The 26,654-nt window shown below is 38.0% G+C and overlaps 2 protein-coding genes across 4 annotated transcripts in view; both read right to left on the minus strand.

Annotated features, from left to right (window-relative positions):
• LOC124158859 overlaps positions 1-7,852 on the minus strand; it is a 33,447-nt gene extending 25,595 nt beyond the window's left edge. The window contains exons 1-6 of one of the 3 annotated variants that reach the window (XM_046534238.1): positions 7,764-7,852; positions 7,455-7,664; positions 7,248-7,314; positions 5,307-5,560; positions 4,629-4,892; positions 2,535-2,666 (exon numbers count right to left, since the gene is read on the minus strand). In XM_046534238.1, coding sequence (XP_046390194.1) covers positions 2,535-2,666; positions 4,629-4,892; positions 5,307-5,560; positions 7,248-7,314; positions 7,455-7,622 — 885 coding nt within the window. In that variant the 5' untranslated portion in view covers positions 7,623-7,664; positions 7,764-7,852. Of the gene's footprint in view, positions 1-2,534; positions 2,667-4,628; positions 4,893-5,306; positions 5,561-7,247; positions 7,315-7,454 lie in introns of all 3 variants that reach the window. The other 2 variants (XM_046534239.1, XM_046534237.1) reach the window with 2 other exon arrangements.
• A 4,855-nt stretch (positions 7,853-12,707) lies between these two features.
• LOC124158860 overlaps positions 12,708-26,654 on the minus strand; it is a 70,232-nt gene continuing 56,285 nt past the window's right edge. The window contains exons 2-5 of the mRNA XM_046534240.1: positions 18,929-19,174; positions 18,360-18,547; positions 15,206-15,301; positions 12,708-13,892 (exon numbers count right to left, since the gene is read on the minus strand). Coding sequence (XP_046390196.1) covers positions 13,238-13,892; positions 15,206-15,301; positions 18,360-18,547; positions 18,929-19,174 — 1,185 coding nt within the window. The 3' untranslated portion in view covers positions 12,708-13,237. The remainder of the gene's footprint in view (positions 13,893-15,205; positions 15,302-18,359; positions 18,548-18,928; positions 19,175-26,654) is intronic.

Here is a 26,654-nt window from a genome sequence, read left to right on the forward strand (position 1 = left end):
TTTCCTCACCTTCTAAAGTTTTCCACAGCACACAAGAACTTTCTGAATAAATATTAATCTTTCCCTCCATGCAAGCATACACTGTATTTCTATTACAAAGTACGTAGGCTTAGATTACTGAATTCAGTGAAGAATATGATGATAAATAATATTACCACCCTAGGCCTTTCAATTCCCCTCCAAGGCATATTCCTAGTTATGCCACTGACTCAGAGGAAGCTGAGACTTTGTTTTCTTTATCTAATCAAAAACATTCACCCATTGCAATTAAGATCCTTTTCATATAAGTTTGACATGAATGTAAATGTATAAAAGTTAACAAAATAAGTTGGTAGTAATAAATTTAAGTAATAATAAAATAATTCAATGCCAACAAAATAATTGTTTATGTTCAAAAATTCATGTATTAGTAAACAAATGTCGGGTGATAACGAGTACTGGCAGTCAACCGAAAATACTGCAGGCAATTGTAGCTTTGACGATTACAATACATGACAAATATTGGAAATAAATATCACAACTACCTACCCAGCGGTGCGGAATGTGTGGTGATTTGTAAGCACATATTATATCTTTGCCTCACATGCAATATACAACTCACCACAAAATAAAGTTGATATATTTACATACATAAGATTGAAAGGGTAATTATCAAATAAAAACAAATTGTATGGAATCCTGTATGGACGCTGAGTTAATGAGTACCAATTGGTGTGAATACTTACACAGGCCATTACATCCTCTCATACGTAAATTAATCGTCTAACTTCCATCCTTAATAACAACATTTCAAAACTAAGGTTGTAAGTAATCAAGTCCGAAGTAAATACAGAAGAAATAATATATAAATATATATACAATTTCTCATACATCGCCTACGAGAAAATTAGCCGCGATTTTTCACTTCCTGAACTTTCATGATCAAAATCCCAAAGACATTATTATAATCAAAAATAGTCAAATGCAATATTTAAGATAAAATTTACGTATAATCACAGGATATACGACAGCTCACAATTTTCATGTGACACTGCCCAACATTAGATGCCAAAACACATTGTATGATTCCTTCCTTCATGTTGTCATTGCCCCAACAAATGAGGCTATGTTAATGTGATATTAATCACAGGCTATGAACCGTGTTTGTATTATTATTAGCGTAAATATTAATCTAAACCTGAAAAGCATTCCAGCCATCCACTACAGCTGACTACAGCCATCTCCCACTACATCCCACTAGAGCTCTAGCCCAAAGACGGTATCATTAATGCTAGCCCAAACGTTGCCTAAATTACAAATTTTCAGGGTAAGTGCAGCGGAAGTAGCACATTAGCAAAGTTAAGGTTAGGTTATCTGTCAACATATGGCAGTTATTTTAAACAACATGTCTTAACGAAAGGAATTGTAAAGAATTTTTCTCCAAACCTACCTGGTGATTGAATTTTTATATGAGTGCAATCAATGCAACCCACGACTTTCGGGAAGCGTGCTATGGCATAGAATGCTTCTTTAGCCTTATCAATTTCCCTCGGCGTGGTAGGCATTTTTATTATATGCCTGCGTAGACCAGCAATTGAAGTTGTTACTTTTTTAATAATACGATGTGCTGTGGACTTATGTACACCACAGAAATCGCCCATGGTCACCAGCACGGAGCCCGTGGCGTAAAACCTTAATGTTAAAAGCAGTTGGTTTTCTGCTGATAACGAACTATTTCTGTGATTGAATATTTTTCGTTAATTTAATTACTTTCACTTGATACGTATGAAAAAAAGATAATTTAAACATAATTACGATTTATACCTTTTCGTAGGAAACTCAATGCTGTGGTATATTTTTTCAAGCAGAGCTTTAACAGATGTTTTGGACAATCGGAATCTCCGAAAGAATTCCTCATTGTTCCATAAATCGAAATGATTCGGCCGAGGTCGAAAATTTCTTGGTATCCTGTGTCTTCCATCAAAAATCTCATCTTCTTCATCTATAGCGTCTACCACTTCAAACAAAAAGTCCGCCATTTTCAGAAAACAATACCGTCATGCAATTCGTTAATCCTCACGTTAACTTTTTACCCGAGGGAAATCCATGGTTTAGCTTGACTACCACTTTAACGCTCAGATTTGGCTTAACCATCGATTATAAAACAGAATTTTGGGACTTAACCGACGCTTAGCTTAAACTCCAGTTTAACCAGACATTATAAAACCGGCCCTAAGTAGCAAGTAGCCATGAAATTTATCCCGCTTATTCCTTTTCTTGATGCATTCTTAGTAAGTGACGTGCGGTCTCACAGACCGCTAATCGAGTTCAATTGCAAATTTACAGAAATTAATAAAAGGAACGTTAAATTTTAAGAGTGGGATGTCCTTGTTATGCAAAAATATGAAGCTAACGAGAATTATAGATATTTTGAAATCTTAATTTTGAAAATATTCATAATTTTGGAAACGCAGCGGTCTCTCAGACCGCACCGGTTAAGGGTTAAGGTTCATACCAATCTTCCACTTTAATAACAAAAAAAGAGCCCAACCCACCTCAACAGAAGTGATGACTCCAATGATGTTGGCCTTCCTACATTTGGGTGTGATTTCTCCCAGTGGGGTGTACACGTGCCTTTGTAGTTTTCCCGATTTTCTAGGCGAAATTCTCAAGCATTTATACTCCTCCTGCACAAGAGAAAGCAAATAAATAATCAAGAGATAGCTGTGTTAATCCAGGAGAGGGCGTGCGGCAAAATGTAACATTAGAAGGTGCATGGGGTGTAATAGACACCCCAAAGAAAATATTTTTTTTCTCTTTCCTCAAAAGGATATTGTTATGCTGTGTTCTTTTTTAAATAGGTCCCCAGAATTAAATTGATACTAATAATTATTCTTATTTAATAAAGAAGAACCATGGGGTGATATACAAACCGCGCGCCCTTTCCTGGGTTAAGAGTTGCTGGCATCTAAATGCATGGAGCAGCATGGAAAAAGGGGAAAGTGACAATTACGGAGGTTGCTTGAAGGGGAAGGCAAAAGTTTCTCCCATTCTAAGCCTAATAGGGCGGTAGGGTCACTAGGGTGGGCAAAATAAAAACTGTCAATACAGTAGACCCCCACTTTACCATGGGTTCGATTTACAAGGATTGAACACATGATCACAGATGATTTTAGGCGTGCTTAAAAATTTCAAATTTTACCAATTTTTGCAACATATTTATGCATACTAATATTTTTAATAATTATGATTCATGATATTTATATAATATGCATAGGCTCTGTAAAGTACGCTAAATGGATTGACACTGATGTTCCTTATACCAATTCCTTTTCCTTTTTTTTTCAAACTTAACTCTCACTTTTCTGTGCCAATGAATGTGGGAAAGGCCCAAAATATAAAAAACACACAAAATTGAGAAAAAAATGAATGTGGACATGATGAAATTTTACTTCATAATGTGGAAAATAATATGGATTTACATTCATATTTACATGCATTTTATTGAGATGCATTATTTTTTTAGAGTTCCATTATTGTTGCCTTCAGAATAATCTGTGAAATTTTATGAACACGGAGCAGAAAAGAAACCAGATAATCCTACACCTACATAATTGCAAGCTAGATAATCAAGAACTGATTGTAATTCTGATTCAAAATATACTAGACTTCACACAGGGTGGCTGGTGAATTTCCTGACTTTTCTCTGACAGTTTATCAATTTCCCTGACCAATTACCAAAAGATCATCAACTATTAGAATCAGGGACGCTGCTAGGAATTAAGGCTGGTGGGGTTTAGGTGCAACTAATACCTGGGTGAGTGGGATAAGCGTAATATGGAATACCCACTAGGATAAGCGGTAGGTGTGAGATTAATAAATTGTGGAATTTTAAGATAAATGGTTCAAAATGGTGAGTTTTACAGCTTTCTGAGGGATATTATATTAGTAATATCAATCCAACTAAGTACAATGGATTAAACTTAAAATTTCTCTGAGCTCTGGGGGGGATTTTACCCCCCAAACCACCCCCCCTCGCTGCGCCACTGATTGGAATAACCTTCCTCCTAAATAAAAGTTTCATTAAATTCAGATAATGCCAATAGCTGAAACATTAGAAAGTATAATTACATAACTTACATACTAATGAAATAAAATAATAAATCTTCATAAGTTGTAATAACATCAAAATCACTAATTTCTTTCATTTTTATCCTCAATTACATTATATCAGGTACAAAATACAAACAATGACAAGTATAATAAATATACAGAAAGTTATCAGAAATATAGACATTACCACAATCAACAAAATTAAATAGCTTTCATCTAAAAAACATTTACAAATGCCCAAAAAACATTTGACAAGACTTCTTCAAAACTTATTTACCAAGGAAAATTATTTCGGTTGGCAAAATAAAGGGAATGAGGGAGACTGATGCAGAAATATTTATCGGAGAAGCAATACATACTTTAATAATACATATCTAACTATTTTCTAAATATGGATAAATGGAAGTGATTTCCCTAATGAGTACCGCTCTGTTTTCAATAACTGTGGCTAATTCAAAAAGGAAATAGATATTTGTTACATTTTACCACAAGAGAGATTTTACCAAAAATTAATCATAAAGTGAAAAGCAACTTACACTTGGCAGCAATTTCTTAATTCTTCTAAATCTTTTTGGAGGAAATTCAAGTTCCTCTACCTCAACATCAGCAGGAACACTTTTCTCTAAAGATGAGTTTCCTTCCTCCGCAGGATTCTTCGGAAGCTGCTCTGGATTCTTGTCTGCAACATTTGGCACCTTCTCCGACTTATTTGGAACCACTTCGACTACATCAAGACCCTCCTCGACTTCATCGGGAACACTTCCGATAACTTCCGTAATAGTTTCCACAGCATCAGGAACCTTCATGCCACAATTCAAGAGAAAAAGAATGTTCAGAGCATGATTTCTATTAGAGCTGCTGGTAAATTCCTAATGAAGAAGATGGAAACTGGACATAAGATTAAGTTTAGATATATATATCTTGGTTAGGAACAGAAAATAAACTTAACTCCAACGCGAACAATTCAAATTTATTTAAAGTCATCAGTTATGATCAAAAAAGTAGCACTATTAAAGTATGTATTAGCAGACAATTTTTTCTAAAATTCAATTTGTGATCACTAGTCAGCATACATATGATTGGTTTGATGTACCTCTCAACTCTATTCTCTTATCAGCCATCATACCCAAGGATGCACAAATTTCTTTGCTTTCACATCTTTTATTGTTTCATAGATTTTGTCTAAGATCAGAGAAAATAATAAGAATATGTACCTTCAGCCTAATAAGTTGAATGAAGACTCCAGTTTGGGGAGGACATTTGCTTCCTGTTGCATAACCACTAATAACTTGTAGATCATAACCATGGGACTGCAAGCTTTTGAAATCCATGAGACAGCTCTTATGGACTTGAGGCTGATGAATTATCAACATACTGCCATCTTTCACAGTATGCTTGCTTAAATGTTTGGCAACTTTTCCCAAAGCAAAAAGAGCAAACACATCACCAGGGCATCCTTGAGGAGTGACTGCAATTATACGAAGAATTAAATGAGTCGAAACGTAAAATTTTTCCAATTGTCACATTTTTTTTCATCATTTTTTTAAGTTTCATATTTTTATAAATCTGTAATCACTGAGTAGCCGTATTCATTTCATTCCAGAAATATATGCAGTTGAAAGGGTAAATAACAGAATTAGGTATTATGTTTTCATCCACTGTAGAATTCTGAAAGCATGCCATTTCTACAAGAAATAAAGGGATGAGACATTAAGGATGTATTAGTAGAATCTCCAAATATTTTACTAACACTTCCACTTTTCAGCTCTTTTTCTTAAGCATTTTTAGACCTCATTTTTAATATATGTACGTACAAATAAAAGTTTAAAAGATAATGAGCTATAAAGCTGGTATTCCCAGAAAATAATTAGATTTTCAACACATTCAGAAAAATATTACATCAGAATCACTATACTAGAGACAATTGAATTTTGAGGAACTCTTCCTTCATAAATTTACAAACTCACTAACCGTTCAAATTTAATTTCACGAATAGATTTTCACATTCCCGAAAAAAATACAATATAAACAATTGACATTAGCAACAAACTGGCATTGCACTACTTATCTTTTTTCTCTTCCATTGTGATGATGAGATGAGGCATTAAATTAGGACAAATGTTAATTAGGCAGAATTGGGAATGATCCAAGACATTTTCATAGTTGATGGCATCCATTGTGGGCTCGCTCAAGTTTTTCGTAAGAGAAGATAGTGAATAAACTTACTTAGAAAGCTTTATCTGTTAAACTTGAAAAGTTCACTGAGAATGATTCACAAATGTTTCACTTGTATTTTAGTTCTGAAATTTCTCGTAACATGTACAATGCTAAAAACCAGAATATTCCAAAATCCAACATTATATGGTCCTAAATTTTTCAGATTTGTGGTTCTGTACTGGGGTTAAAGAATTGGAGGCAGGAATGCAAGTAGAGAACTGCTTGCAGTTTATGGCACCTGTACAAACATCCATTTTCAGCCTCGGGAGTATATTTTGGTGAGCTGCAGGGGGAAAGGGGTCTGGATCAAAGCGATCATTCCCTGTTCGGGACTTCATTGAGAAGGATTACTTTTGCTGCCATCTGCCCCACATCTGCTTCTCTGAATTTAACAATTTAAAATAATCCCTTTGTAGATTGGCCACCCTGACAACCCTCCTCTAGAGGCCTCGAGGGAAAGGGAACTTTTGCCTTTCCCACCCAACAACCTCCCCTTGGACACTTTTTTCCCTCTTCTCCAAGCTGTTACGTACATTGAGGAGCCCGGATTTTAGCTTATCAATACATCTTTTGATACTCCCCTACTAATTAGGAAATTAACAAATAGTCATTGAGTAACTATTAATGGTTAAAAGTTATTGGTAACACAACTTCGTAGATGCCAATAAAACAAGCAGGAGGAGGGAAATAATGACCACCTAGATAAAAACTCTTAAGTACCAAAGGTAGCATATCTGGGAAGTATCACAACAAATAGACAATTATCCAACGAGCTGAAGCGTAATCAGAAATGAAAACAATTTGCAAGATTGAGTATGTGACAGAAAAATGCGAATAAATACGCTATCAGCCGAATTTTAAGAGCAATTTCCTGTAGATATGAGGCAAAAACACACAAAGAAGTTAAGGAGAATAGAAAATAAGGGCTGAATACTTGCCTTCCTGTATGATCAATTTCCAAACACCATTGAGAGGACATAGTTTGTTGGCATTAACTACTTTGCCCTAGGAATAAACAACAATAAATAAATTTAAGATTACTATAATAATGCTAAAGATGTAACCAACAGCGAATACATAAAAAGCAATTAGGGCTTAAGACCAATATCCTTATAAAATTATTTGCCACAACTTGCAAAACTCACAAGGATGAAACAATCGTCAGCCTTTTCACTTTCAGCATGACAGACAGATTGATGGGTTCCTAAGCCCAAATTTCTCAACGTTGATACGACATCGACATCAGATACATCGCCCTCAACATTGACTTCCGAAACAAATTCAGTATTAAAACCAGTTTTCACCTCCGACATAGCGAAAAGAGCTTCGCTCAAAGATAACAACTTCTCGCTTCGCTGAAAAGATAACAACTTCCTTGCTGAACAAACCATACGAATATTCTGCTATTACTCAATTATTTACAACTTTGTCATACTCGCTGTTAATTTACTTACGACACAATAATAAGAATGAATCTTTTAGTTTGAATTCCATTTGTATACAAAAGTAACTTACGTAATTCCCAAAAGATGTCGCTATAATAACCAACAAATTTTGTATACCTTCCATCTAATGCCGTATGGCGGTGCTAGTGTATCTTAGGCCACGATGGAAGAAGTGGAAGGTGGTGGAAGGGACGACGAAATTCTTTTGAAAAATTATATATCATGGTTTATGTTACCGAGTACATAGTTAAAATATTGTATTTCTTGATCTTCTATATTAATAGCACTTAAAATATCTCACTTTTAGGTTGCATATAATGAAAATAGTGCAGCTTCTTCTATAGTTTCGGATTACTTTATGCATTACAAATGTATAAAGTACCTTTATAATATCTTGTATATTTTATTATTCTATAGAATAAAGTGTCAAATGTACTACACATGGTGTTTGTGAAGGATGACGATTGTATAAATTATTTACGCAGAGTTTATCAGCAGATCATATTGCAACTTGAAACCTATGAAAGAGGAGTCCTCCTTTTTCCATGGTTTGGTGTTACAGTAAGGACGTTGGCCTGGTAGAATTTTGGTACCTTGACCATAGAAGATGGTCTATATTTATATGCTAAATTATTTAATTAGATGCTATTAAAAGTATTTTCTCTTGGTTTTGGGAGGTGGGGAATTACCCTCTACCTATATAGCACAAAAATGGACCTGCCACTGGATTTAAGTATGCTTCAAGGATTACAATTTTCTTCATAAACGTTTAGCATTTGCAATGGGGAAGGGGAAGTGAGTACTTAAGAGCGCATGCACACCACAGGGGGAGACCGCTACCAGAGTAGAATACACTACAACGTAGCATATTTTCAGCCTCACAGAATTTAAAAAGTTGAATGGGTGCTACAATGAGTTTTGAATCATCCAGCAACCCACCATTGGCCTTCAAGAGCTAATATATGAGCTCCCGTCAATCAGCAAATGGTGGCTGAAAATACCGATCCGAGAAATGAATGAGCCCTCGCACACTGAGGTGCTAAGTACATAGCAGTCACGTTCTGGGGGAAAATTCACAGCTGATGTGGTGTGCATTAATGAACCCAATGGGCTTATATACTGATACCTTTTATAGCAGATTGTGAGAGTTTGACAGATTATAGGTGTTGGTAGCAGGGGTGCAGCTAGGAATTAAGGCTAGGGGAGGGTTTCAGACACAAAAGACAGGGGTGTCTGAGGGTTTGGAATACCCGCCAGGGTAAGCGCCACTTTGCTAGTATAGGATCTTGGGATTTGCACTAACTGGAATTTCCTGGGATACTGCCCTATTGGAAAAAATCTGCGGATTCAATGACAAAGTTCAATTGAATGTGCAAATAATAAATGGAATTTCCATCTATTCAATTGGAATATGTCACTTCTCAATTGAACGCAACTGAATATTTCCAATAGGATGGTTGAGCACGTACAGAATGACAGAGCATTTCCTTCCACAGACAATAAAGGCTCCTCTCTGAACAGGTTCAGATAAACAGAATATGCCTCCATAGGCAGGGCCGGCCTTAGGGCGGGGCGACCGCCCCGGGCCCCACGCTTTGGGGGGCCCCGCGCTCGTGAAAAAAAAATTAAAATATACGATAGTTTTGAAAACGCAATTTCAACTATTACTGTATTGTTAAGTCCATGCTAGACAAAAAATAATATTATGAAAAAGGAATAATAAAACAGTAATTTTTATTGTGCTATTGCGTTTGTCACATACTTAGCCAGAAAGTGGTAGGGATTCAAAATGCTCGAGTTTGTAGATGGGGTATAGAGTTTAATATTTTAAGTGAAGGGCCCCGCACTGAAGGTTCGCCCCTAGCCCCGCACCCGCTAGGGCCGGCCCTGCCTCCAGGAACTGAACTTTATTCTTAACAGCCATTTTGGCCATGAAAATGGGAATGCATAGACAAGCAGAAGCACAAAATCCATCATATTTCTCTGTTTTAATTCATAAAAATGAACGCACAAAAACTAAGCATATGAGCTGTGAAAATTCACCACACTCGGCAATTCCTAAAATCTTTAATTAACATCCTGGTCCCACTTTTTTCATTTCATTTGAATGTCAAGATGTGAAAAAAGTATACAACCAGTGTTATTACAGGCCAACGAGTTCAGTGGGAATTAAACAGGTCATGAAAGTCAGATATATATAAGGGAAATCCACAGGGTCAGAACAATTTGTCACTCATCTACGCAAATCAAGGAAAAGACAGCCTCTTGGCTGCCTGAGGACTAGTCTACAACAAAGAAATATGCAGTAAATTTGCCTTCGGAAATATAGCAATGTAAATAATAACCTTTCTGCAGGATTTTTTACAAAAATTATGGCTCTGATGCTATCTGATCCCATTTCATTACATAATTTATGCAGAATTACCAAATATTTGTTTTTTCTTACCCCTAGAAGTTCCTCTGGGGAAAACTATTCTGGTCCACACTCAGCCTCACCATGTTTTTCCCATGGAATACTCTGAATTATCATAAAAATAAACATGTACATATAGGTACTTCAAGGGAAAACTTGAACCACTTGAAAATGCAAAAAACTTCGTGGACATTTTTCTGGGGAAAAGTCAGGGAATTGAAAATCGAGAATCTTGTAACAACCCTGGGTGCAATAAACAAGCCAAAGGCTAGATTCAGGGTGGAGAGAATAGGATAGCCTTGAAGAAAATGATGGAAAAAGGAATAATTAAAACGGGGTCTGGATATTGAACAATCGCTGGGCAGTGGCGAACAAGGGCCATGCATGGGAGTAAGGCAAGTAAGATGATACACATTTTTAGTAGTAAAAAATTAAATACAAGCAGACCAACCTCAAATTTTAAACCAATTTGGTATGCATGCCCGTAACATCATGTCCTAAGCCTTGCTTTTGTTAAAGTTTGAGGAGGTTGTGTCTTGATTTTTATATTTTTTATTGTAGATTAATTTTTTCCTTGTAGATTTGATTTGTAATTTTTAACCTTTCATCAGGCACAATGGATCTGACAGGAACGATGCACAAGTTTTTTTCATTTCTGCGCACCAGTAGGTAGCATATATAGACCCTTGACGCACATAGTAGCCGTTTGTTTGAACACGCTCTATGCATCCATTAGTAAAATAAATAACACTTATAGAAATGTAGATCTTATAGAAATCACCTGCAAAAATTCATAACATGTAATAATACTTAATAGCCTAGTGTACACATTAACTAACACCTGGCTGGATCGGTTCAGGGCCTTATGACGGCGTGCAAAGGGGTCTATGCATAGCACGTAAGACATTATTGAAGTGTTATCTTACACCAATAGGGTAGTTTCCTTCATCAAAGAAAACGAAAGGCATTGATTGCTATTCGTTACCCACCATTAGTGTATTCATAATACACAAATTATTTGGTTTTTGAAATACCGGTTTAGACGAATGGCAAGGGTCAAATTTTATCCTCATTTGAAAAAGGCCAGATTGGCGCCCATGCGATTCTACTCCACGTGACGTCACAGGGACCTAGTTTCTACACGAGAGGATAGGAGTTATACATCGTCTGAGGTTACCAATGCATGCGTGAGGTACAGAGCTCAGGGAAACATGTCTTAATAATCACCTATTAAAACTGGCTAAGGTCGGAAAGTTTTCTTCGCTTGATAAGGTATTAATAAACCTTTTTTAAGCCAAGCGCTACCAGCCAGCAAGGTACTCAGCTACCCGCTAGCATCCTGCGTCCTATCAGCGCTCAGAGCCTCGATCAAGGTCACCTCACAAGGCGGGAGGGGGAACTAGAAATGCGTCGCACGGACTTTTTCCCATCATTCCTACTTACGCGTCGCGTTTTCGCGCGCTTGAAATTTTTCACTTTTCATTTAATCGCGAAAAATAGATATTGTCATTTAAAAATCTAAAAGCGTGAAATACATACTCCAGGAGTAATAATCTCTCGATTTAGGCAATAAAAAATAATAGGAAACCACCCTATTAGGGTGATTTAAACTTTAAAGTTGCAACACTGAGTCATGCTGAGAGTTAATGTTTTTTTCCTTATGTGCTTATCAGGCACAGTATGCCTGAACTCACCGAGCAGTTCAAGTGTTGTACCTGATGGAGGGTTAAATTGGTTTAAAGGAGGCAAGATGTTATAAATGCTGAGAGATTGTTTTTCCTTGAAGTGTTCATTACGAGATTATAGTATATTGACAAAATTGCCAATATATTGACAAAAAGCATTGATGGATTATTTTAGCATAAAAATGATTGAAAGAAGTCTTATTTTTTTGTACAGTGAGAAAAATAAGAGTTAAGACATCGCAATGCTAAATCAAAATTAGTAATTTTTCTAACACAATCTAATCCATCCCTTGATATTTTGAAACATATCTTATTAGCATAGAGTGTTAAAAGTGGAAAGAAGAAAGAATATAGCAGTCAATAGCAACAGGGAGAGTCCTCTTGAACCACCTTATCTCCTCAACCAATAATTTAAGTCCTCTTGAAAGCTTACGTCATCTAGATGTATAGAACAGAAGGGGTAAATTGGGTCAGCACAGAGGAAAAATTGAGCAAATGGCAGCCCGAATGGCCAAATAATACGTGGTAAGGTTCGAAGCCATATGATGACGTGCAAAAGGGTCTATGCATAGCTCATAAGACATTATTGAAGTGTTATGCTACACGTGTTTCAGTCTGAAATAATTTGTTATATATAAAAAATGTAAAAAATGTCTTCAGTGGTTTGTGAGAAAATCTTGTAGAACTTCAATCAGTTCCACATAACCACCTAACAAGAGAACCAACAACCAACAGCATGTTAGTATACCTGACTGGTAATTGGGGTATGGTATAGTAATTGGAGGAGGCGACCGACAGTCGAGGTCATTTCATATTCATTTAACACTTATTTTAAATTATAGTAATACACTGTCAAAAGTTTCTGAGAATGAGTACACATCTTTCGTTTATTTTCAAATGCATTTGGGCAATTCATCAATTGCCACATGAGGGCTCTTGAGTTACATACCTTAATGTAACATTATTATCCACAAGATGATTTAAAATATTACATAAATTTTATAATAATCTTGAAAACTAAATAATATATGACATCTTTTCATGATAATTAATGATGCATCATTATTTGAAAGCCCTGAAATAATTTAAAAGCATTTCAGAAAATTAAAAATGTAAAAAATATCCATAAAACTTTGAACATATAGAGACATGGATAAATCACAACAAAGCTCATTGGATAAAATATAATTACAAAAGCAACAAGATTTCATAATCTTCGGATCCAATGTAACACAAATTAATGCAAGTGCAAAGGGGCTCCTTTATCACTTGAATACTTGCAGGAAAACAATTTAGAACAATTATTTTTCATGCTCAAAGGAATATGAAATCTCTCTTTGGGTAGTTTTAGAGTTTGAATGAAAAACGGGCAGTGGGGCACGAAGTCAGACCCAGAGCACGGTCAAGGCCTCACCCTGACAGTCCACAGGGAGGCCAACTTCGTGGAATGAACCTCTTGCAACAACCCCTTTCCCTCCGTCCTGGGCCAATGAGCCAAGCGAGGAAAACCCACTCTCCTCCTCCTCAGGCAATCGCTGAGACGGATCTCCTCGGCACTCAACAATCAAGCAACCCTTTCCTCCTCCACTGTTCCCCGTGCACTGACTGTCGTAAGACTTTGATGATGAAGATGATGATGACGTGCTCATCGCTTGCATCTGTGGCTTGGGGCAACCTCCTCTTGACCGGATAGCCTTCTGCCGCCCTCCCCATGCCCTCTGCCCCTCCCACAGACGCTGGCCACCCTCGGAAACAAGTCGGAACGCCTCTTCTTCACTCTCCGAGAGGCCACTGCTTGCAGCTGCTCCATTCCTTACAGGATTGCCACACAATGCCTGAGGAACGGACAAGTCTGTTTGTTGGGATGTGTTTAAACTCTCAGATCTGCCACTGATGGAATTGTTTTCACCACGAGAAGCACCGAGCAAATTAGGTTCTGGTGTGGTGGCTGCTAATACTGAACGAATTGTTCTCAGGAGACGCTGAGCCTCAGAGCCAAAACGCTCAGCACTAGATGACGAGTCCCTCCGCCGTCTGCGCCTGTAAACACAAAATTGAACAGCTTAATAGAAATTTTGAATATAGAACACCATCTCTGGCAATGCCCTGATTAACTCTGATGAACTGAATTTATTTCTACCTACATGATCACATGCAACCTCACCAGACATGTAACAGGTGCTGATAGGGCACCAGCCATTAACAAAATATGTACAAAGAAAAGAAAGTGCACATTGAAGAACTTGAACTATTGAGACCCAACGAGCAATCATTGAAATCCTATATTGCTAGGGGGATGGAATGAATTCCTAAATCTTTCTATTTGGGAAAATATGTCTCATTTAATCTTTTCCATTAGACTTACTAGAAAGACAGTCAAAAATCTGTGTAACACTCTCTGTTCACTTCAAATAGCTGCTGTGAACAAATCACACAGCTTTTTAAAAAGTATTTTGTTTAGTTGACAGATTAAATCTTTTTGCATCAGATCCCATAGGCTCACCAATTCATGATGAAGAAATGAGGAGTACTTAGATATAATTCTGCACAATTTATTGAAATTCAATGACGTAGGTTTCAGCATACGATGCCATCAACTATGGATGGTATGTGATGATGGCATTATAAGCTGAAATCTAGGACATTGACTTCAAACGAAGTGTGTTGACTAATATCAGAACATTTCTCAGTTAAATGAGATGTGATGCTTTCCAGCGAATAATGTAGGTAAAATTTTATCCGGATTTCCACTGGGTTAAATTATCCATTTTAGCCAATGTTTCGAGCTCCAACTAGGGGCTCATCCTCAGGGCTGCTGAATTTCATTTTATTTGATGACACCAACCAGCATTCACCAACCAATATTCAGTACCCCTCAAGATGATCCCAGAATCGGAGCTCAAAATATTGGCTAAAAATGAGAATTTAACCCAGTGGGTATCCTGAGAAAAGTTTACCTACTTCTCAGTTGTTTATATTAATTTTCTTAGCATTCAGCTCATATTATCTACTGCTAGATGGCTTTGAATATCAGCTACGACATCACAATGATATATTTTAAACTTGCTGTTTGAACACCATTGAAATTCACAATAAATGCCTTGGCAAAAAAATTCCACACGACCAGGATTGGACACAGAAACCTTCAGAGAAATTTAGAGGTCTAAGGGTTGTAACAATTCTTGTTGACCACTAGAGACAACAGTAAGAGAGCCACGTAAAGGTGGACAACAATTCTTGTATACGACATGAGAAAACAAGGGGAGTGGAAGAAAAAGAAGGAAGATATAAGATATAATGCATCCAAATTGGTGCACGCCACACAAATGGATACTGAGAGAGAATATACTTACCAAGGAATATCACGTAAAGGAGAGTGATCGAAGGAGGAGCCAGGCCTGATAGTGTATGGAAGACCATTCACAGGAGTGTCCGAAAAATTGACATTTCTGGAAGAATAAACAGGGATTATCTTTTAAAGACACTCATTCACGTATCAAAAATAGCATTCTATCAATAGAATTACACATACCGGTCATCTAATATCTTTTAAATTTGAGTTTGAATAAATCAATCCCATTTTCAGTTTTGATACATGTTGGTTGTTCGTCACATTAAATAAACTTATGCCCATTTCATTTATTCCAATTATAGCAGCTTTATTTGTCACAAAATTATAACAAATAACACATTTTGATTTTGTCAAGTGACTATGGAGACACTGTTTACACAAAAAATTTCTAATCATTTTTAACATGGGTAACAGCCATATTGTATTCACTTAATGTTTGCGGGTGAGCTTATGAACGCGTGAGAGCACGGATACTCTCAGAAGGCTTCACTAATGGGGAGGGGTAGTACCAAGAGAGAGAGGAGGAGCGAAATTAATGTTGCCAAATAGCTGCCCTACTTTGTCACTGAAAATTTTCAAGTAATGGGTGGCCACTGGTATTTTGGCCCCTGCACTGAGACAATATACCTACTCATTTGGAAGGTAAAAATCCATTCACAGAAGCCCATAAAATTGTCAGCTACCATGCTAAATGAGGCACCATTGGTGAAAGGCATACTTGAAGACATACAAGGGGAACATGCATGGCTTGGCAACACTGCTCCATGAGCAGATTCACAATGTTAACTTGACAGAGGTCTGAGAGCGACTGACAGAGATTGCCAGCTAGAGACGCCTGCTGTTTGGCCAAGGGAAAGTCATTTGTCGAGAAAATTTCCCTCCCCTCACCCCCACTTGCTTTAGCCACACCAGCTCACCCGCAATGATAAAATGAACAGAGAATACGAAGGTTATACATATAAAAGGTTTAGGAAGAATATTCAACTCCTTATAAATTAGCTAGCTGGGAGATATGTTGCCTCTCTGAATTATCATATGATTTTAATTGCATGTTTCGTGATACAGAATATGTACAGAATGTACAGGGCCATTTAGTTCTGGTGGGGGGCACAAGGATACCTCGTAATACAAAACGAACGCAATGATAATGGGACCGTATTAAAAATCTTGCTTATTTTTAAGGGTCTGGTGGGAGCACGTGCCTCCGAGCCCCCTCTATGCCCCTGTGCCCCCTAGATCCGCCTATGTATATGTATACATATAATAACGGATACACCTCCCAAAACATTACAGCAAATGATATAGGAGAGTAGAAATCACTAGAGTGTACCTTTGCTTAACAATGCTGAATTTTTCAACTGTTGATTTAAGCTGTCTCAAGTGTTAATGTAATGAGCATAGCAAGGTCAGAGCCAGAAAAATTTCTCAGGGGGGTTTACACTGAGGAGAAGTTACAATAGAATATTTGCTCACTTTTGGGAGACTGCATCAAAAAAATATGAACAAGTTGAATAAAAACTTTTGGGCTATGTAGGTATCTGCGTCAATTCTTGGGTGGCCCCAACGTTTCCCAACTGATGCTGGTCGGGAAACTTTGGGGCCACCCAAGAATTGACGTGGCGACATAGCCCAAAAGTTTATTCAACCTGACGAGTACCTGCGAAAGTTTTAACGAAGAAATATGAACAAGCCAAAAATCACACATTTAAAATCTTTTGTCCATAGAAGGTTTCATTAATTAATTATTAGTTATTAAAACTACATAATTGCCACTGTGCTGAAACAAACGACCTCTAAGTTTTTTGATACATGTAGTCTGCTTGATAAAATATATATTGTTTGCTTTTGGGCATTTGCATGCATAATTTAGTTGTTTTGGTACCTAACTAAAGATTCTAACTTCTCTTTAGAATTCTTGTAGGATTGTTAATTTAAACTATTCCATTTAAGCTTGTTTGAAAAAAAGGATAGCTAGTTCAAAAAAAATTTTATTAAGGCGGAAATTTCTTGATATAGGGAAATTCCATGCAAGAAGATATGGAGAGAGAATTACCTACATCTTTTTGCGCCTCGTAAAAAGTCAATAGCAAAGACAGATACTATATGTACTTTTCCTTATGCTCGCTCTGGTTCACGAGAAATTAGTCGATAAATAAGAATTCAATTAAGAACTGAACATGCCGTTAGGGAGATTCATTGCATCCACTGGGAGGATATTGCAATGTAGGACAGTTCCAAAGGATATTGGGGCTGGCTCAACTAGGATTTGAGGTTTGCCTCCACTGCAATAATAGCAACAGGGGCCAAGGTATCATCCTGAGCAAGATATGGAACCCAATAATAAAAAGGGTAGCACCTACCCCTTGATGCAGAATCATATATATACCCAGGAAGACAGAACTACGGAATCTTACCTTAGCCCTGAGGATACTGAAAAAAAATTCTAGCGAATTAATTAATTGACAAACTTTTCCGAATTTTCATTCATCGCCTGATGATGTGCCATGTAATGGACATGAATGTTCGCACGATAAAGCGCAACACACAGCTGCTCCCGAAAGCCATTGGCAACAATGCCTCTCGCTGCGAAAACCTACGTTCCAAATTCTAGCAAAATTTCGGCCAACACGGACCATCTGATTCAGTGTAATATAATACATTCAAGAATAATACATCTGAGAAGAATACATCCAAGTCACCATTGGGAAAGTCTGAAATCTTTCTATTACAAACAAAAGTTTCAAAAATTTTGGTGAACAAGCTCATTGGAACAGGGGCCCAGCTAGGAATAAAGGCTATGGGGGGTTTCAGGCGCAACTAGTCCTGAAGTGCTTGGGGTATTGCATACCCTCCAGGGTTAGCAGGAGGTGCGGAGGCCTTCCGCCGGAAAAAAATTAAGATAAATGGTTCAAAATGGTGATTTTTACGGCCTTCTGAGGGATATTTTATTAAACCTCACACTATTCTATAAGCAATATTAATCCAATTAGGTAAAATAGATTCAACTTGAAAATTTCTGTGAGCTCTGGGGGGGTTTTATCCCCCAAATCCCCCCCCTCGCTGCGCCACTGCATTGGAGAGAATTTTGTCTTCAATGGGATGAAATAAAGAAACTTCCAGTTTGAATGCTTCACACAACAGCAAGGGTGTAATACCTTGGAGACAATTCGAGGCTATTCCTGCGTGTAGAGGACTGGACGACATTTCCACACTTGGAGCATGTTTGGCTGGAGTTTCTCCACGTGGATTCCGAAGGGTTTGAACTGAGATCACTGGGCAACCGCTCCAAGAAGGACAAAACTTCCTGCAGCACCACTCTCTGCATCTTGTAGCCGACATCCATCTGCAATGGAGTAATTGCACAATTTACATTAAAATGACAAAAAAATATTTAAGGCACAAAAACCCTGTTACAACATTTTTACCCCTACATATTTCGCTGTACTTCAGAAATAACACTTTAATAGTCATATTTTCAACCTTGCGCTAAAATGTTTTCCACTCAGCATTTCCAGAAAGGAACTAACAACATAGATAAAAGAAGCTGCGAAAATCTTAAAACAATAATGAAGTTTTAAATTCCTTTTAAACAACATTAAGGACATGATAAATAAAAAGGTCCAAGTTCCACTGAAAAACTTAAATCACTAGAAGACGTGATTTCATACAAAAAAATAGTATGTGGCGTACAGGCTCCATAACAATGGTATTTAATAAGACAAACCTGGCTGATTTTCCAGTTGAGGGACTCGACCTGCACCCGCAAGAGCGTGGAGGGGTCAGAGTGCAGCGCCATGAGGCGAGGGCCGGGGTGCGGCGGAGGTGTGGTGCAGGATGGGCTGCTGCTGTGCGGTGGTGGAGATGCGGCCGGGAGCGGGCTCCAGGATTCGCTCCAAGAAGTCCGACTCCCCAATGACGTCATTTCGGTACACAAGTCGTCTCCGACGGACGACAGCAGGGCACCGCCAAACTGCGAGAGAAAATACGTAACATACTATTATACATACACATATAGACCAGTCCACCTCTTAAAAAATATTATTAAAGTCAGGAATTCATTGGACAGTCATACATCAACTTATTGATGCTCACAGTCCAATATCAACACAGTTCATCACTATTTGTCGTAGTAACACGCAGTGGCGCCGACTCCATGGGGCCTGAGGGGGCCCGAGCCCCCTCAAAAATTCGTTATGAGTGTGAGGAAAAAATGTGTCAGGGTTGTCGATTTTCCCCGGAGTGTCCAGATATCGACATTCGAGTTATCAGGGTTCTAATGTTGATCATATGACTTATAAAATTCTTAAAAAACTTAAAACTCACAACTTACAAAATTTCCCGGGGCAAGATCCCCGGTTTGGGCCCCCCAATATTTTTTGTAAGTCGGCATCCCTGGTAACACGGAAAACAGAGCTCCAAAACATAAGGGGTCGTAGTAGCCGTGAGAATGGGTAACGAGCCGGTACTCGAAACGTCGGCGCTCTTACAAAATCTTACCCGCGCGGAATCCCGAGAAGAGTTTATACACATTGTTCGCCGGGAAAGTGTAAAATCTTACATTACATAAGGGGTCATCCAAAAGTAGCATGAGGCGTTTAGGGGGGGAAGAGGAACAAGCCGACTCTCACCTAATCAGATAGAAGGGTTAGGGAGGGGGTAGCAGAAGCCCGTAGAGCTACTTTCGGTAGCGACCAACGCGTACTTTGCGTCGTTTTTTAATTACCATCTGTTACGTCATGTCATTAAACTTCAGCGGTTGGACATCCTGCCGGTTAGGCACATCTCTTCACACGTTCAATTTGAAAACATAACTTAAGGGATAGACACTAAGTGTTACCTTTTTGCTGGGTTCACACGACATTTTTGGTTTACCTGAAATATCCCGCTACGTGGTCATTAATTCCAAGTTTCCCACTTCTCTGGATACTATTTTTCCCGACAAATCCAGCTGGCCTGCGACTATATTGAAAACGTAGCAGGCGACGCGTCGGATCGAAAGTTTGAAAATTACGAGCCCCTTTTCTTTCGAACTATTATCACCACGGACAATAAATTAAAATTTGTCACAGGTCTCATTCGTCCTAGCGAATGCCAGACTTACTTCCGTGAAAACAGAATTTACTGCTATCACAATGATTTCCTTGGGAAAGGATGACATCTTAAATCTCTCCGCTCTGCAGTCAATTTTATTTATCTTGCACTGATTATCTCTTCGATCATTGTATGCACGCCTTGGCGGGTCCAGGATAGGGAAAAGGGGGTAAGGGTAGGGGAATACGTGGGGGGTAACCTACCAGCGGTAGGGTAGGTCCGAACAAAATTACCATTCTATCCAGAGTAAATTGGATATCCGAGGAGGGAGCTGCAGCCCCCCTCCTGTAGCTCCTCTCTGTATCCGCGACTGCATTGTAACATACCAAAAGCGTGTAAAATAGGCCCTAAGTTTTGATCTAATATGTATTTTAATCCGTTAAAGTATGAATATATATCGGAAAATATAACTAAATACAATTGTACAAAGAGGCAACCCCCAAAAATTTGTGTTTTTTGACTCAAAGTGTGGGTGGGGGTTATATCCCTCTATATGCATGATGGTAATCAAAGATAATCGTTATTAGCTACGAAAAACTCCTCCCCGACTTAACTACAGCCTGAATCACGTGATCACGTGATCGTGGTACCACGACCACTTTTTTCCGTCCCTTTCGAACGCTAGCTCCAGCGACCGCTCCAATGACGGCAGAAAAATGATTGTTTCACGCGACCATTTTCCACGATGGCTCCACGGATGGAAATCACATCCCAATTTCCATCCCAATCCATCACTCATTGTCAGCATGACCATATTCCATCGCTCAAACCATTGCTGGCACCGCATTATACCCTATTGGAAATTTCTTGTAAGTCTTACAGAAATTCTTATTAAATCCTATAAGAATTCTATAAAACTTATAGAATTCTATAAGTCGTACAGAATTCTTATAGGATTCTATAAGTCATACAGAATTCTTATAGGATTCTATAAGTCTTACAGAAATTCTTATAAGAACTCTGATAGCTTGATGCACAGAAATGATAGACATCTACATTTGATACATGGGAAATCATTAGGTTTGCTGTATACCAGATTAGGCGTCTACATTTGGATTAAATTATGTATAATGCTAACTTTGTACTCTCAGTAGGGATGTAAATCTTACGTAGCTTTTTATAGAAGCTTGCGCAAGTGTTTTAATGATGATATGATATTTATAATAAATATTTCCATCAGAAAATTTCTCATAAATAACACTTTGTGATTGATACTTATAAGAAATGGTCCTTTAAGAAAAATCTTATAAGAAAAATTTCTTATCAGAAAAACGCCCAATTTCTGATAAGAACTTTGAAATTTTTTAATAGAAAAATTCATATAAGAAATTTTCTTACAAAAAATGCCCAATTTCTTATAAGAAATTTTCTAATAAGAATTTTCCAATAGGGCAGCGGTACCATCGCTAAAATCCCTATGGTTCTCCTGGAAGGCAATTTTATTTAAACCTTTTGCCTTTTCAGAACAAAATCCTTCACAAAGATTATGCATTGCCGTTGAAATGAAAGCTTATGGAAGTTGCATTGAAGCTTAATGCATTCAAATGCTATGTGCAGACCAAAGTTGCGTTTTTTCATTTCCCACCACTTGGTATCCTTGTTTTTACTGTTATGGATGACGAGTTACTCTACAGTGGATTGCATGTGTATTGTAAGTTAGAAAATGGAAGCAGGAAAATTAGCTAAAACTAAAAAATAATAAGAAATTAGAGACTTAGAATTCGCGGCACTTATGAATTTATTTCATCAATGTTATTTAAGAAGTATTTATGAAATAATTGGTCCCTAAATACTGAGAAAACACTATCGTAGTCTTAAAACTTAAGTTTACACGACGATTACTTCGATTTTGTAACAATTAAGATGACGATCGAGTACATAGGTTTATGGAGCATTCCGCGCCAACTCGAACTAAAGTTGACCCGAGACCTATCGGATTTTAATAAAAAAATAATATCTTTGCCTCGTCAAATAAAAATGCAAATTGAAGCGTTTTGCGAAAATCGAAAAACAGCTGAACTACGGATGTATTGCAAATGGCGGTTTTTTTGCGAACACAAAATTTTCGTCGTTCCATTTTTGGGAGTAATCGTTGTAAACGTATATTGGAGGACTTATTTTTATACTGCAGTGCTTGGGAAATCCGAAAATATAACCAAAGAATGAGTGTTATTGTTAATGGTTCGAACAATTTGTTCTTAAATCTAAAAAAATAGATTAATCAGTCAGACATTTTTCTCCCGTTGGTAAAAAGTTATTATTTTTGGCTATTTTAATTAATACGCCGCATCATGAGAAATTACCCATAAACGTTTCCTATCTCTCATACTGTAGATTTTGTGGCCTATGTTCGGTATTTTGGGAGTAATTTAATTTAAATTACAAAGACTATTGCGTCCAGGGAAGTTTTGAAGTTCATTGACGCTTGCACAGTAGACTGTATTCCGTTTCGTTTCCGGGGTTTTCAGCAACTACGTGAATGGCTTGCCGCTTTTTCGCGTCTTCCCTCATCCAACCGACCATTTCCGAAGTCCGGTGCTAGTGAATCTAAGGTTGCGGCATGCCATGTACTGCGAATAGGTTGGCTACGGCGCGGCGGTGCTGGCGGAAGGCGCGGCGGGTGGACGTGAAGCAACTAGAGAGAGAGAGAGTACTAATTAGTGCTGGCGGCGGACTCTCTCAAGATGTGCACGCGATCACGGGCCCCTGGCCACTGTTTCTTACAAATTAACAATAAATTAACCGTAGGTAGCGTGAGATTACATTACCCATACGTCAATGGCGGCATTCATAAGAAAAATTAACGCAGAACCTGCCTTAATTACAGCAAATATTATTGTGGTGCTTGGTCCATTTTGAAGTATGGAGAAACTTTTGGAACGCGAAGTGCTAAGTTTATTTGTTTCATACGCATTTCGTCGGTTTTTTATTAACTCTAATCGTGAATCGTGAACTCTCAAAATAAAAATGGCATGTATAAAATAATGGAATGGAGAGATAGGCAGATTCGGTGGGGAGATAGCGTTTGGGGGGAGACATGTGCTCCCGGGCCCCCCAGACGCTTAAAAAATATTCAAAATATTTTGTACGTTTATCATTACGTTTCTTTTGTTTGGTGTATTACGGAGCCTCGATCGTTTAATTTCATAATAATAACTTTCACATTAAAATAAAAAGAATATTTCGTACAGTAATTGTTTTATCTTGTTTTTAATCTCAAGTATGAGAAGATAGTTTGCCCGACAGATCCTTGAAACTCCCCCCACCATGAAAAAAATCCTTTGATCCCCCCTGAATGGAGTAGTATACTGCAGAAAAGATATAAAGACAGATAGGGAATAACTCAATTTCAACAGTGTTTGCGTTATTTTGGTGATGGTCATTCAAAGGAATGATAGATGGCGTTTAGTACCCTTTTGTTTTTTATAACACCCCAGGCCCCTAAATCTAACGTTTATTAAAGCGTATAATTTAATTTCTCGCATTTTTTGTGTTGGACGGCATAAAGATATCTTCCTTTATGAACCTCCCTCGCAGAAGTGGGTGCTAATACAGTGGTGTGGTTATGTGGATATCAGTGGTGCCGACTCCATGGAAAAATTCGTTATGGGTGTGAGGAAAAATGTGTCAGGCTAGTCGATTTTCCCCGGAGTGTCCAGATATCGAGATTCGAGTTATTTGGGTTTTAATTTTGATCATATGACTCTACTAAAATGCTTAAAAAACTTACTACTTTAAAAAAATTTACTGCTTAAAAAACTCACTACTTATAAAATTTACCGGGGCAAGATCCCTGGTTTGCGCCCCCCAATATTTTTTGTAAGTCGGCATCCCTGGTCGATATACCTAATACGTTCCATCATTGAAATCACTGAACCGAATCGATCCAATGGAATACCCATCGTCACATACATTGCAGCGTTTCCAAGACGAATTAGCACGAAAATGGGCGTGGAGAAAAAATACTGGCAAAATCTTTTTTGTAATAGGGATATAACTTTTTAACCCTAACCGAAAGCGTATTCATCCTCGACAGGTTAAGGTTATTTATATTCCCCTCCAGTATAACACATATCCCTATGAAATACCTATTTCAAATCTAACCCCCCTCAAATCCATTTCCTCCCGTACTATCTCCCACTATGAGTTTTGGAATTTTTTCCTTCCGCCTTTCGGTACCCGTTTGAGAACAGCCAGGGCCGGCTCAAGGTAAAATATTTACCCTGGCCAATTACTGTTGCGTCGCCCCCCTGCCGGGGAGTTTGAAATGGGCTATCTCCCAATTAAACGGGGGTCCGGGGAACCCCCCAAGGGAATTTATTATTTTTTTTTTACAAAAAATAGTGAATTTTTCCAAAAGTATGTACACCATCACCTTTTCTATCATACATTACAGTGTAAGTTTTTCGATAAAAAGGAATATCAGAAAGTATTCGTCGGGATTAAATGAAGATTTTAATCCAAGCAGCTTAACATGGAGTTGTAATTTACAAAACAAACTTGATGCTAGAGACAGTGATGAATGTTTTACAATTATTATTTTTTGCTGTTTGGGCGTTGGGTCGCCCTCTACCTGCTCAAACGTTTGCCCTCCTACTTTTGTCTCGAGTCTCAGGTTACTAGCTAGCGATGCTTTACGAATAACAAAAAAATCTCCAACGATAATCAGAATTTAAAAATAAAGTGATATCGCGATTTGACATGTTTGGCGCTCCATGATGGTAAAATATACCTTAGCTTTCCATTACCACTTCTCAACAATTGTCCTTCCCATTGTATCGTGATGTTCTCCAATGAAGTCAATGTCAGCCCCAAATAATCTAAGATTCTTTGATTTCAATTCTTCGCCAAAATAGTCATACGTGGAGTCCGCAATAACCGTACGTCTTTAGTTACTGTGCTGTCTTCTGTTTCATACCTAACCTTGAGAACAAAATACAATGATTGCTCTGAAACGCTTTCTCTGTTCAACGTTTGGATTCGCACCCCCTCGCATTCTCCATTCCATCTCCCAATTCCAGGATATCCTCCTAGACGCAGCGCGAAGTGTCTAGACGGAGATATCTCTAAACTCAGGAAATTACATTGGAAAAGGCCAAAAACTTATGCATTTTTCTTCTCCCGCCCCAGTAAAGGCAATGGAGGAACGTCAATGTATAACTTGGAGGTCTTTAACTTTTTGGGCCAAACTTTAATTAAGTTCTGGAACTTATTTTTATAGAGCCAAGTTTATTTTTTTAATTCTCCGACCCACCCCATTGTATATATCAGACCACAGCAGTCATCGGCATCGTCGTAACCCTGGAAATTTTGGGAAATCCTCCCAATGGGATGTCAGCATCCTCCGTGCAAACTCTAACCCGGTTGGCAACCCAAGAAGAATTCTCCTGAATCACTCCCCTAGAAAGCCGTAGATCCTTAATCAAATATAGCGGCTTTGAAACGAGTCGTGCATATTCAAGGAACATTGAAAAGTAACGCCGTCTTCACCGGCCAAAAAATATAGCTATATAGCAGTGGCGTAAGTATGGGGGGATGAGGGGATGTATCCCCCCCAAAGCCTAATGGAAATAAAAAAAAATATTTGAAAATCTTGTCTGGATTTGATATATAATAACTGTATCTACTAACAGTTAATTTTTAAATTACAAAATGATATAAAATGCATTTTCAGGCATGTTATTTTTCAAAACTTTTCCTTAAATCCCCGTTTCCTGGGGGGTAGCCCCCACTAACCCCCCTCAACCCCTCAAAGCCGCCACATACCCCCCAAAGCATATTCCTAGTTACGCCACTGTATGATAGTATATGTAGGTATATGTAGTAAGTAGTATAATATAGTAATGGAGATATACTTTAGGCCACTCTACTTACTGCTCAAGGACATTATGAGTCATGGAAGAAGGTAGCTGACTTCAAGGTCAGCGTCGTATTGGGGGCTGTTTCCGGTGGCGACTAACTGATTGTGGGAGAAAGAAGATAAACACATACACGAAGTATGCAGGAAAGTCAACCGTAAACTGGGATTATATTGGAATTAGGAAAGGACCTCGCTGCCATAAATGAATGGCGCAGTACTCGAGAGAGAAATGGAAAATGGAATCTTGGAAAATGTATGGTGATGAATTTTCGGGAAAAGGATATATCCAGGAGTTACACCGATAACGGGTTCTAACTAGCGAATGCCGAGATCGCGATATACTTACGAATCACCATTACTCGGGCCTCTCAGGGGGTCTCATATGCGGCAAAGGCAACCGTAAAATTTATCCGTAATTAAAAACCGTAGGGGATTTTTAAAAAGAATTCTCGGTGAATTCCGGTGAAAGGTGAAAGAGATGGGTTACATGACTTGCGTA

This window comes from Ischnura elegans, chromosome 5, assembly GCF_921293095.1.
Source record: "Ischnura elegans chromosome 5, ioIscEleg1.1, whole genome shotgun sequence".
Taxonomy (NCBI): Eukaryota; Metazoa; Arthropoda; class Insecta; order Odonata; family Coenagrionidae; genus Ischnura; species Ischnura elegans.